This window comes from Ischnura elegans, chromosome X (genome assembly GCF_921293095.1).
Source record: "Ischnura elegans chromosome X, ioIscEleg1.1, whole genome shotgun sequence".
Classification (NCBI taxonomy): Eukaryota; Metazoa; Arthropoda; class Insecta; order Odonata; family Coenagrionidae; genus Ischnura; species Ischnura elegans.
The window spans coordinates 23,758,257-23,772,309 of record NC_060259.1 but is presented as its reverse complement, the minus strand read 5'-3'; the positions used below and the strand labels follow the sequence as shown (position 1 = coordinate 23,772,309).

The window sequence follows — 14,053 nt, the reverse complement described above, 5'->3', positions numbered from 1 at the left end:
AATTATGAGTCGGGAAAAATATAATTCTCTTAACATAATGCTCGCAAGAAATGTGAAATGCTCAGCTGGCCGTGATGCATGTATTACTTTGGCACTCATGTTTTGGTAAAGAAATACTTACGGCTTTGTTTTTTTATTGCTAATTCAATAATGCTCTTTGTATATGATTGCTTATGCTAAGTAAGGGAAAGAGAGATAACTTGGTAGGGCATTGGGCAGTTGTGCTGTTTTGTCTTAAGAGACTCAAACTTTTAAAAATCTGCTAATGGCGGTTACCTCAAATCGATAATATTTTGCGTGTTAAAATATGACAGTTTTAGCATGAGGAAGTGATCAAAAAAGGGGTCATCAGAGACAACAGGAACAGAGCATGAAGGAAATGTTTTTTTGATGGTTAATATTTAGGCTAAATTCAAGCACCAGCTGGCGTACCACAGTCAGATGAGGCACTTTTGATTACCGTAGTAAATGTTGAAATATATTCATGATACAAGTGACTTTGATTGAGATATCACCATGAGTAAACTTATGTTAAATATAACTTCACCTCAACAATTGTCATACTGTAGAAAGATACTCAATATGCAGAGTTATTTTTTGGGTTTTGTTGTGTCCTGTACCTGGTGGTGGTAGAGCTTCTGTCATGCTGTAAACATCCTTAGGCCAAGCTGAAGTGCCTACAGAATTGTAGGATTTGATGCATGGAGGTTCACTATAGAGAGGTTTTAGCAATACACGCCATTTTTTTCATATCCTTTGGAAATGAAAGGCATTACCTACTGTCTTTTAAACCATTATACAGTAGACTCCCGATTATCCGGGCTAATGATGGGGAGGGACGGCACGAATAATCTGAAAACACGGATAACCCAAACATCAACTCCAATGTCTTGTAATGATCATAATTTACGTAAAACAAACAATATATTATTATTTATGCCGTTATTCTGCTTTATTAGCGTGCTTCCCGGACTCAATGAGAGCTTTCTTCGCCAGTTCGCGATCTTTTTAGCGGCAATAACATGAATGTACTCGTATTATTAATGCTTCATGTAAGGCCCGGTTTCGAAAACCACACTTTCGTGGGTGTGTGATCGCGAATACAGAAAAGTGATTTGCGCGAATGCTTCAAAACGACTGCTCGACGTCGGAAACTACATTGTCAGGCACCACGCCACGCAGTCGCGTCTCGTACAAGTTGCCCGGGTTGCATCTGCTGCGGGACGTGTATCCGTGATCACGAAGTGCGTTCGCGCACTGATAGGCTTGGAAAACACGAAATCGGTGCTCCCTTGAATGCGGCTAGCGCGCGATCGCTTCCGTTTTACGAACGGGATTCTGACGGAAATGATAAGCCTGGTGTATCCTAGCATTAATGCAGTAATTCCGATGATTTTGGATCCGATTTAAGTTTTTTTATAAGATTGCGGAAAAAATTGTTAAGAGAGTTAAAATCATGCACGGATAATCCGCAACCCGGATAAACCGCAGCCGGATAATCGGGAGTCTGCTGTATTTATGCGTTTAAATAAACATGCATGGATTAGTGAACATATATTTATTATTTAATGATAACACAAAGCAAGTGCTATCACGTGATTTTTACCATGATTCGAGAGAAAACGATGTGATATCTCTTAGTTCATCAGTCACTTAAAATGATAACGATAGTTTGATATCTTTTCCCTTATTTACTGTTAGGTATGCTCTCATATAGAACAAAATGGCCATAACTTATGGTTAACGTGAAAATTACAGCATTTTAAAGGTGTAAAAGAAAAAAATAAGCATGAAACATTTATTGCTGAAAATGTTATTCCATGTACGTAATCGCGGCTGCATTAATGGTCTCTAGTTGTCTCGGTCTAATTTGCGAAGGTAGTTAGGCAGTCTTGGGGGTGTCTCCTTGGCATGATAAGTGGAGGTTTTATGAGAGGTTCACTGCAAAGAGATTTGTGTATAAAATTACATCTAAATCTGACGGGACCGTAGGTATGAAGTATGGAGGTTTATGATGTAAAGAGGTTCACTACAAAAGAGGTTTTACTGTAGTTGGTTTTCTCAAGCACTCATTAAGTTTGTGATGGGTAAAAATGGCTAATGCCAACAAGAAATGTTTGATTCACTCTCATCAGAGTGAAAATTTTTGAACGCTGCGAATTTTCATGACACCATAATTAAATAAGCTATGCAAAGGAGAGTTTTTTGCAGTAATATTTATTTATAATTAATGCAATTAAAAGCGCCCAGGACTAAACAGGAACTTGGTCAATGGATAAGACCTACAGTCCTGGGTATATTTAAGAAAATACAACTTGTAACAAACAACAAATTTTGATGCAGTACATATGAAAAACTTTTTATCATCCCTTTGAGGTTTTCACGTTATCACACTTTAATGCAAATATTTATTCAGTCAGTCTCTCCGAATACAAAATATTGAAGAGACACAATCTAAGTCCCAAATTATTGATTGAAGTCTACTGAAAAAAATAGTGATAACCTAACATCAAAATCCTCAAGTAAAGCAGTTAAATATAACATAACACATGCATCACAAATGACTTAAAATATATAACATTGAATCTCAAGTTAAATAACATTCTTGCAACACAAGCAATACTTCGTATTTTACATGCAACGACTAGATTTCACTAAACACTAGGAATAAAAAATAGAATACTCTTTGATAAAGGAGTACCTATAACATCAAATTCAGGCATTAAATGACAAATTTTGGCCTGTTAAATCTCTTAAAATCATTTAACTCAATGAAATGGAAACACCTGCAACATTGGAACACATAAATTACTTAACCGGAAAACTCATATTGTAAGCCTGCCATTCTCATTGTTGATGGCTGCCCAAAAACAGAAAGTAAAAAGATTTAAGGTACGCAGTACATGTAATGTACTAGTACATGCTGCAGATACAATTGTAATAGTTTATAAACTTCTCGATTAAAAATACTGGTTCTGATAGTCCAAGAGCATACTAGAAGTTTCCTAAGAGGTTGATTTCTTCTCTCCACATTTCTTCCCGTTTCCGAACGAGCGTAGAATGAATCCCAGGGGGAAAAGGTGTTGCTTCTGTCCATCCCACAGATGTCTGTGCTCTTGTTCGACAGCTTCCCCATTGATCTGGTAAATATAGAAGTGCCATGATCATAAAAAGAAGAACAGAAAGGAAAAACAACATACATTAAAACACATGTGCATATTAACTGTATTTTCAGCCCAAAGCCCCTCCATATGGGTAGTTAATTAACCTTTTCCCTACGAATTTTCTGTTGCTAAAGGATGAAGGCTGGGTTTTCAGGGCTTTAACTTTTCGAAGCAAAAGGCTGAAGGCCGTGTTTTCACGGTTTTGTGGTCAAGCATGCCAAGTGGGTCTCAACCGCCATTAGGGTCCCTCGGCTCGAGAGGTCCAACCCTTTCCAATTGTCCGTGTGGGGATTATCTCGGCCCATTCCGGCTCTGTGTCCTACTCAAGGAAGGTGCTCATGGTCACTTATTTGTTTATAAGTTAGATTAAATAAAAACGTACATGTTGCATCTATTGAAAATCAATGCCATTCTGGATGTTTTGCTGATAGGCTCCAAATTTTAAACGGAACTCTAGCGTTCCGTTTAAAACTTTAGCGTTCATATTAACCGCATTCATCATCACCTAGAACAAATTTTGGAGATGCTAAGGTTAGATGTTTAATTGTTATTTTTAAAACTTACAAGCAAATTCATAGGAGGGTTATTGTAATGATTTACATCTAAATATATACGTTACTCTGTTTGCCACATTCTAAGTGTACATTTGCGGAGAAATTCTATGAAGTATCCGCTTTAACTCCTATGAAAAAAAGCCCTCGTAATGTAATAAAATATGATCCTCTCAGTTCTTTGTCATGAGCTAAAATTACAGCGACTATTTTTAATAACCTCTTATCAACCTTTGAATACAAACGTATTATAAATTAATTTCGCTATAAATACTAATTAATGCATATCCTAAAAATTCTTAAATTTAATGTGCAATTAAGGAATGTTTTACGTAGACACATGCTGTGAGAAGCATTCTATACCATTGCAGCAAAGAGCACTGCTCTACCCAGGTAATTACTCTCATATCTTGGTTCTCTGGTCAGGTTACATTTAGGTGGTCTGCCCTGAGCACCTCACAGGCTTACTTCGGAACACATTAGCGCATTAATTTTTTCTTGGAAAAACTTATTACCCTCCAACTGGCACATCTAAGAGTAGATTGGTGCAAGTAGCCTCCTCCTGAAATTTGTGGAAGAAAATTACCTCACTCTTCTCGGAATAACTCATTTTCTTTTCAAAATTTTCTTGACGTGTATTCAAATATGGCCGTTAACTCTCTGTACCCATTCCGCTACCTATAAAAGGGATGGTTTCTACGGAACCCTGCTGTGCGATGCAGCCCATAACATGAATAGAGAGAGAACTGCTCTATCCAGGTGATTACTTTCATATAGTAACAATTAAAAAAAATTAAAATCGCACTAGTAACAATAAACTGACCGCTAAAGTATGCCGCGATGGGCTGCCTTCAGGAAAAGGGTCGAGGATTATATTTGCCCAGTTGCCGAGGAAAGGGTCAGGCACCCTGCTAGGAAAGGTCATTAAGTGGAGGAAGCAACTACCTGGACAGTCCCAAGCCGAGAAACAACTCCGTACAGGGCGAAAAAGAAATGCTGAAACCCTTATTGGTTAACAAATAATGTAGAGGTATTTAAAATACATAATAGTTTTTTTCAGAATGTAAATGAATTTGTTTTGCCAATATTTACTGTTTCCTAGTTGCTTGACAAGGCATAGCTCCACAAAATCAATTATTGGGGAGAATGCTACGTGCTGCATAGATTGTACACCCTGAAATGCCTTCAATTCCACTCACAATATGCAGTGGTCAGACTTTGAATTTTTTTATTCTGCTTAAAATGAACAAAATAGATACCAGCAATTATAGGGATACTATCAAAAATGCAGATTCCTATGCACACAGAAAAGGATGGGGGAGAGAAGGGGCAGCTGTCCCGCTAGATGACTGCCTGCCTGTGCTGCCTTAGCAGTGGGAAATGAGCCAAGCTTATTGAGGGCAAAGGGACTAAGTGAGGAGGTATGGGTAAAGATGGGCTATTTGCTTCTGTGGCCTAAACAACAAGATAATGGTAAGCTACCAAAGACAACCATGGACTCTCAGTCGAATCAAAAAGAGACGTTTTCTCAAAACGGGCCAAGTTTTTGTCCTGCTTTGGATGGGACAACTAGGTTATAGTGATTCGGCATCAATGCAACAGAATGATGAATGCAAATAACTCATATTTTGATTCACTTTCACTGGAATATGTCAGTTGAATGAATTATGGTAGTTGAATAATATAGGAAAGTTAGATTGTGTTTCTAAATTGATTTGAAGCCCCCATTTCTCTCCTCAATATTTTGAGCTATTAATTATTTATACGAAACTAAAATTATAACTTTCACACACATTACTATCACTTCGCACATATCACAGATATATTTATCATCACTGGTTAACAATCTTAAAAATAGTTTGATGCAGCTCTCCACTCTATTCTCATATCAGCTAATCTTGTCACACCTTCTCTTGTCATTTCTTCTCTACCACATCGCAGTTAACATGAAAACTATAAAATAAATATCACTATCCATTCCAAGGCTGTCATTGAAACAAGCTCAGAAATACTGTAGTACTAATACTATAGTATTCAGAGGAAACTTAAATGATTGTATGTAATTGTTTCTTCAGCAAGAAATAATTCCAGCCAGATACTCAGAATAGTGGTGCCCTGAAAGCTCATCAACCAGACCAATAATGCTTTAGGGATTAATTATTGTTTACCCATGAAATAAAGGGAAACACATTGAAGTTACATAACTGCTTCTGCTTGGAATAGAAGGGAGGGAGTCTCGTGAGAACATTGGTCTGACATTGAAGAATGAGGGATGCATATCACATATGGTTAGTTTGATTCATCATTTTTATCTAGGAAGGATTTTATCTCAATTACCAAACAGTAATACACATTAAATGAAATATGCATATGACATGCAGGCTATTCATAATTGCAAATTGCTCTAAAGAACTGTTTACATGATACATTAAGACTAGAGATGGGTCAAAAAGAACCGAACTGCCAAAACGAACTATGTATTTACTGAAATGAAGCGGTTTGAAAATGAACAGTTCTCTAAAACTCTCTGTTCACTGTTCATATCTACACAGCAAAAGCGCAGTGTTTTCGGTCTGACAGGCATGCTCACCGAGAGGTTTTTTGAACTGCAGCTTACTCCAGCAAGTGCGTAGTGGTCACCACAGATGGCAGTTATGATGCAGACCATCCAAGGCCACTGAAGTGCATCATAGACGACCGAGCCCCTCCCCTTCCTTCTCTATCATTCCCCTCCGTCAACAAACATGAACAACATGGCTGCTGAACGGTTCGAACTATTGTTCAAAATATTAGATTCCTTTTAGCCGTTATTTTTCTCAGCGTATTCTTTTCTTGGAGGGCATTCTTTTTTCAAAGGGTATTCTTTTTTGGAGGGTATTCATTCCTCGGAGGGCATTTAAATATGTTACAGAAATCCATAGGTGTAACATATTGTACTATTTTTTGCATTCTACCAAAAGTACTAATTTTGCAATGAAACTGATTAACATTTACAATATAATGCATGCTATTATTGACAGTTAATTGCATCATTAGATTGGATAGATACCTGACACAGGCTGTAACGAAGAGAAAAAATCAATATCTTACTGAGGAGTCTAAGAGAGAGATTCACAAATGATGTTTATACTAAAAATATGTATAAAGAACTGTTAGCTGTGTATGAAAGTCTAAATTTCTCATAAGAGAATCATGTAAAAAACTTTTCTTGTGCTAAACACGCAAATAACATCAGACACTGGGTTGATAAATATTAGTTCTGGCTTATTCTACATGTGGAAAGCAGATGTTGTCCTGCAAACGGGCAACCAAGTAAAGGCCTGGGACAGAATTTGCTTGAAATAACTATGACAAGTTGCACAAACCAAATGATACCACACTAAGCTTTCACTTACTCTAAACATCCGATAAACAGTATTTTCTACCTGAATGACCCAGACTGTTCACCATGAACAGATATTTTGAACTGCTCTTTTTACTGAACAGGTTAAAAGTGAACGGTTCATCAAAATGAACAGTTAACCCCACCTCTAATTAAGACACATGTGTTAAAGTCTGATTGCATGGAGTGGACAGTAATGGAACATGTAGGAATGCATGAATCAAATTAGGACACATTCTATTTTTATTCATTCACACAAGTTGAGTGGTCACATCGTGTATTTTGGTGTTCATTCTCATGTTCCTACATTAGGATATTAACTTGTTTGAGCTAATGTACCGTATAAACAGGGCTTAAAAATTTAATTTTGCACCCTTGTCATTAACATGAAAAAATTTAGAAGTCAAAATCATGTAAGTGGTTGCAATTTTATACATGCTTTACCAAATTTGAAATTCCACTACCTATCATTTAAGTAAAATATTTAATGGCCTTTCACTTAGTTTTTGAATTTTCATCCTGTGTTACTGATATTAGCCACACAACATGTGTAACATGTAGATTTATACATTTGACTTAAATCTTTATCAGCATAGTTTTCTGTACCATTGAAAAACACCTTAGCCACTATGAGTGGGTTTCTAAATGACACACCAAACGTTTCATCCCAGAGTTTACTGAGCATATTTGAGACACAGAGAATGAATGAGAGGGAACACCATTTCCTCTTTCTCCGTCTTCAAGTTAAGAGGAGGAAGTGGTAGGAATTGATAATGCAACAGCGGGAACCTCCCTGCAGATGCCACCCTCAGCTCCAAACCACCCCCACTCTACCCCTTTCCACCTTCAACTGAGTATACACATCCACCCACCTCATAAAATGCTACCCAGACGATGGCTCTACTTCCATGTTGGAACTCTTTAATTTAAATTATGTTATTTTTCATTATGAATGATGTGAAAAGGTTGCCACACTTGTCAAAGTTTGTGATAATGAGCATTCAGATGGTGTTTTCACGAGACCTCTTAGTGTGCAGTGATATGCGTATATTAGCATGCAATTTCTTTTCTTCAAGCATCAGATTCTGGCATTGAGACATGAATACCTTCAGAATCATATGTTCATGACACTCATGAACTCCCACACATTAAATTACCAAATAACCTGGGACCTTTGGCAATACACACCAAAATTTTACATCACTCTTATTTGGAAACTAATGTCTCTACCATGAAAATCCTCAAGGATATCTTTCCTGGACAACTTATTCCTGAGATTTATCCATACCACCTTATAGGAAAGCATAAATCCTATGAAATAATTCCTCACTGAAATGATTGGGATATCGGAAATTACACGTCAAAGGGAAATGAAAAACAATAGCTGTCCTTCGACAGCACGCATGCACATGGGCATACCCAGAAGGGGAGGCAGCTGCCCTAGAAGCGAAAATAAATTTAGTTCAAAACAAAAGTTATGAACAAATTTTCCTTATGAAGAAAAATGGTATTAGTATAAGACATGGAACTAAAATAAAAATCATTTTCTTTTTCAAGCAAATAATTATAACAATTAATAAATTGCTGTCATAATTTCCTTAAAATTTTGGTTTCATTAAACTTTTCTGTGCAAAAAAGTAACAACTTGAACAACCACAGCTAATTTTGCCCCCTCCACCCCCCGTTTTGATTCTGGGTACGCCCATGCGCATGCATAAATATGCATAGCATTATCATTTTGTGAGGTGAAGATTATTTATTTTGAGTCATTTCAAGACAGGGCTGTCTCTTTTAATTCAGGAGTCTGAGGTAATTTTGTCCTTTCCTCACCCCTTCCTTGCCTGGCGTAGGTGAGAGTGCCTTGAGCAAAAGCATCCCTTTCCCATCCCTTCTAGATGGATCTATTTCTAGAGTATTACGTACCGTAGCTAGAATGAGTGCATAGGTCTTTGAACAAAAAAGCATAAATGCATAGTTAAAGTAGGCAATGCCATTATAGCTTTTTTTCATTTAACAGAATCCACAAGAATCCTTGGGCATGATTTGAGCATAATTGAATTACTAAATTTGAAATAAGATTGAAAATACATGAGTGAGTATTAGTAAGCTAAGTTGTATTAAATAGCAGTGGTGTCCTAGCAACCAATTGAAAGAATATGTACATTGGCTAGAACACCTTGTTTCTTCAAAGCTCGACAATAAACTAGCAGACACTCACCAACGTTTATTTGGATTCTGTAGAATCACCTGACATGATGTAGAATGATTTAACATGGGGATATGCATTCCGGAAAATTGCTGCCTTCCTCAACTCCTTTTCTACAGGAAACTTGCGGGGATGCTTCCTCTTCGGCTTGCCCACCGAAGTGTCTTGATTCTTAATGGTTCATGTAGAGATTAAGCAAAAAAAGAAATAAATGATTGGATCCTAAATTTAATATCTTGTGCATCAATTTAACCACCAACCTGAAAATCTATCTCTTGGAATAAATGCATTAATGACAACCTACAACCTACCATTATTTTCGGCTGAGTACAGAGAACCAGTTCATAAAAGAACACCATGTAACCTTAGGGGAAATTAGAACAAAGAACTTTTTCGGATTATTGACACGGGACTAATGTCGTTTTACGTGAAATGGCTCCCCACAGTGGCCTCCTCCTCAGATCTATGAAATTTGCTACCATGCCTCGACAGTTGCAAAGTTGAGGCCTTTCATCTGGCAAAGATATCATGTTTGGGCTGCAGATTCTAAATCAACAAACTTACCAAACTGGCTGCTGTCACCTGTCTTCCACATCTGCAATGTAACTCAACAGTGTTTTCGATATTTTGCTGTGGATCTGCAGAAAGTCCTATTCTATCTGCAAATAGATATGCGACTAGCTCGCACGGCAAACGAATTTCTCCGGGAGTATCGTCCTCTGAATCTGAATCGGTGACTGTATCCCCAGCTCCTCCCTTCAATTAAAAAAACATAAGATATGGATAAAATATTGTAATGGAATTCATCCAAACATCAACCAAATTTCTTGCTAGTCTTTTTTGTTAGAATAAGTCTACTTTTATTTTTTAATGTGGCTATCAGCTTTTGTGGAGGCATTATGAATATTGACATCATTGACTGCTGGATGAGTAATATTCTTGTAGTTTTTGAAGTAACATGTTCACACCCTACTGCTTCAGCGTGTCCGGATTTTAAAAGTAACTTACTTGCACAAAGCGGTCTGAAACATTTTGATGCCTGGAGTACTTTTTTCTGTAGGGCTCTTACTCCTTCCAGCATCTCAGGTCGACAGGGGGGTACGCAATCCTTCAAATGAAACTGGGGTTTTATGGGATCTCGTTTAACAAAAAATATCAAACATGAATCGCGTACACCGAAAGATTTAGCAATATTGAAATGGTGGCATGAGAACTTGCGTCGGAAGACCAAGTCCAAGTTCATCGTAAATATGTTCCTATTTTTTGGGGATCAAAGTGGCGAACATGGTCCATGGTGGTGAACAACCGCTCCTCCCTCTTCCCCCTCAATCCGCCACTTCCGCCTTCTTTTTTTTCCGAGATCCTGGGCCCCGTTTGGGCGGCCCAACTCACAGGAGTACGAGCTGGCATTGCGCTGGCTACGATAAATATTTTGGCCCAATTTAATGTTACATTAATTCTAATGCTTTTCAACTCTTTCATCATCAACCAACAACGGAGTTTTTGAGCTCCTTTAATTGTATTTCTTATAAATGCGTGCCTTTACGTCTCTATAGCGCCCAAAGTGAACACTTGAGTAACGTTCTTAATTTGCTTTCTAAATACTCGTATTATGTTTGCTTTTGAGCTAAAATACAGTTTGAAATCCAAGGCGTGAGTTTTAAATAGCATTTTCAAACAAAAAATAAGACGTCGTGCATACAGACCACGGGAAATTAATTTTGTGTGGACACAGCGTATCAATTACGAAGATAAATTCAACCAGATCGTATATATAGTTCAAATACTTTCATCACAAATTGTTATCTTCGACCAAAGTTTAATTTAGCGTAATTTACCTATAATTCATATAAGATTCCAATCAGGTCCTAAATAATTTTCTAATCGGCATTGACTTTTTATAAGTATTTTGGCAAAAAAATCTACTCACCATTTTAGTAGTTGTATATTTGGTTCGTACGTATAGTCTTCTTATTGGTAGGTAACCTTAAAACAAATAGAGAAATTGCATTCGTCAACAACACATTATGATAATAGGTAGAACAAAACCTACGATATCTTAAGCGAGTAAATATTATTCCTGTCCGTTGCCGGCGCTATAAAGCCAAAGGTGCAGGTTCTCGAAATGCTGTTAAGTATCACAATATCCATCATTGCAGTTGGTTTCAAATTATTTATCAAGTTCAAACCTAAAAATCCTCAGTATCACTTGCAGGATGTGTATGCTACCTACTGCGAACGGCACAGACAATCAACTGACGCTCTCGTTGTGTAAGGCCGCTGTTTACATTTCGCGCAACAATGCATAAGCATTTCGTACTACCCCCATAGGAGCAATCTAATGAATGGCTATGGACAGTAAATAAAGATCGACTAAACTAAAGCAATTTCTATGCATAGTTATATGGCGCGGCTGTGTATTTATGAAATGTTGATGAATAATTGATGCTGACACGAGAAGTTCTGCGGCACTTGATGAAGTAAGAACTCTTCCCTTCAAACATGGGTATTCGTTTTACATATTTTGTAGCAGATTTTATGATTGCTGTAGTGCCAAAGCTTTTTCTTGATTCTGACTCCCATCAAGTTTGCCAAGTATACTTTGCAACCTTTCTAGAGGCTTGCGAATAAAACCAACAGGTCGACGTGAGAAATCTGAATCCTGATGTAGAATCTTTTTTTCCCTGCAGCAAATCTTCGGCCGATTCCCTCCTGCCGATTACTACGAGGTGATCAATATTGGTCGAAAATGTATGGGAATTCTAGTTCTCGCGGTATTTAGGCAAACCATGAGGTGTGACAAATATCAGCGTACTTCAGAAAATGTGCTGCCCAGGGCGGCCCTTGAGTTTGGCGCCCCTGGGGCCCCACAGTGCTGCCCACAGCAGGCGGTGAAGCTTCAATTTGTGCTTTCGGGACAAATCGCCCTCTCATTCCTGCCACACACGCCACTGTTTATAAGGATAACAGCAAATTGGTAAAGACGGCGCAGAATTTGATGAGGTTTCGATTGATGATCGATGATTAGTGAGAATCAATTTTGATATTACACCCGCGGGTGTATATTACATCGCGATAGTTTGCTCGCAGTACGAAAGGCGGATCCTGGTAGAAGAATTTCTTAGTTTCTTATTTATACACGAACGAAAATGCTATTACCCTACCTGGGCAATATTTTTTCTTCCCGAGTGAATTTCAATGCTGAATTGTAGTCCGCGATTCTGTGAAGAGCTGTTACCATGAGGTTATAAATAGGCGATTTTTCATTTTTATTACCGCGCCGTACTTGTAAGTTTGTAAGTAAGTTCCCGAAATCCGCCTGATTTTTCACAAAAATGTTCAACTCTTGGGGTAGCATTATCGATCTATTTCTTGTATGTGATTTGGTCGACTATTTGAGGAAACATATAGTTATCGACAATCGTCAAAGAAGAGGTTGCGCTAAGTTAGTGGCCCCCTCAATGGATGCATCGCGAGCTGTCTTCACAACAAATTCCGGGAGAGGTTGAAGCCCCCATGTCCATAGGCGGATCCAGGGGGGGGGGGGGGGCACGGGGGCACGTTCCCCCCCCAGACCCTTAAAAATATGCTAGATTTTAATACGGTCCCATTATCATTTCGTTCGTTTTGTATAACAAGGTATCCTTGTGCCCCCCCCTGAACAAAATCCTGGATACGGCCTTGCTTGTGCCCCTCCCAGAAAGAAATCCTGGATCCACCCCTGCCCATGTCTACGTGCCTGTATGCGAGGCTGTAGACATATATTTTTACGGTGGGGTCAGAAGCGAAAGAGGGGTTGGTATACCATAGAATGGGTATATATTGTGAGAGGTTCATTTGGGGAGGATTGTATGAAAATTTCGGAGGGGTTTTAATCCCTTTTCTCCGCTGAATAAGGCCTTCCAATCAGGCACCGTAAAAATCGCCTCATTTCCTCCACGAAAAACAAGTAGAAGCATGGATGTATGAGTTCTTACTGAGTAATTATTACCACTCTGTCAATAAATTCTGCAACCCTTTTGCTTCTAAACCATTTCTCACGGAGGACGTCACCCAAGACGTGTCATATATTCATGCTAGTGCTTATAAAATGGTTCTTTACCTACATTGTTTATTCTCCAAAACCCCGAAAACAGTATTCTACGCTCTTTACATTGGGCATTTCAACTGGCACCAATGTAAACAACACGGACTTTCTTGTCCCCAGACAAAGGAAATCTTGCTGCAGGCTGAAATCTTTGGAGGGGCAGGAGAGAGGAGGAAGGGTTGCATAAATGAAGAATCTATTTCGGCGAGGCTTCCGTGAAAGGGGAATGCATTTCTAGGGGGGCCGATATAATGGGGGGTTAGGCGGGGTTAACCTTTTCTTGCTAGTGACGATTTTGCCATTTGGGGCTCGAACCCATGGCCTTCGGTTTGCCTGTCCTTTTACCCGCCGCTACCCAGGCCGGCAAAGTAATTATTAAACAAAAAATGACTCATATTCATGTGTAAATTAATTTAATAACCAATTGCTTGCTGAGGTATTATTTGCATACATATGTATTGCTGGTGTAGTTTCAAGTTTTGGAAAATGAATTAAGAACCTACAGTCCGAAGCAATGCAAATGCTTGATGCTCAGAGATGCACTCTACTCGCATAATCAGTTAAGACAATGGTTACTTTTACTTGTTTATGTGCATGGGTACGTTCTATCCCTTCTATTCCTTCATCTATTCAGCTTAACTTGCAGATCGCCGGAAACTTATT

General features: G+C 38.4%; 1 protein-coding gene and 1 long non-coding RNA gene across 2 annotated transcripts in view; one reads left to right on the top strand and one right to left on the bottom strand.

The window, feature by feature from the left end:
* Positions 1-2,198: 2,198 nt before the first annotated feature.
* Positions 2,199-11,575, bottom strand: LOC124171773. The gene is made up of 5 exons (XR_006867953.1): positions 11,493-11,575; positions 11,234-11,289; positions 9,868-10,059; positions 9,316-9,474; positions 2,199-3,140 (listed from the first exon to the last, which is right to left on the bottom strand). It is a non-coding gene; the product is annotated as an uncharacterized LOC124171773 (long non-coding RNA).
* Positions 11,576-12,092: 517 nt separating this feature from the next.
* The window catches only part of LOC124171107 (thioredoxin reductase SEP1-like), a 57,458-nt gene continuing 55,497 nt past the window's right edge, over positions 12,093-14,053 (top strand). Inside the window, exon 1 of the mRNA XM_046550249.1 lies at positions 12,093-12,194. Within this exon, the coding sequence (XP_046406205.1) occupies positions 12,093-12,194 (102 nt within the window). The remainder of the gene's footprint in view (positions 12,195-14,053) is intronic.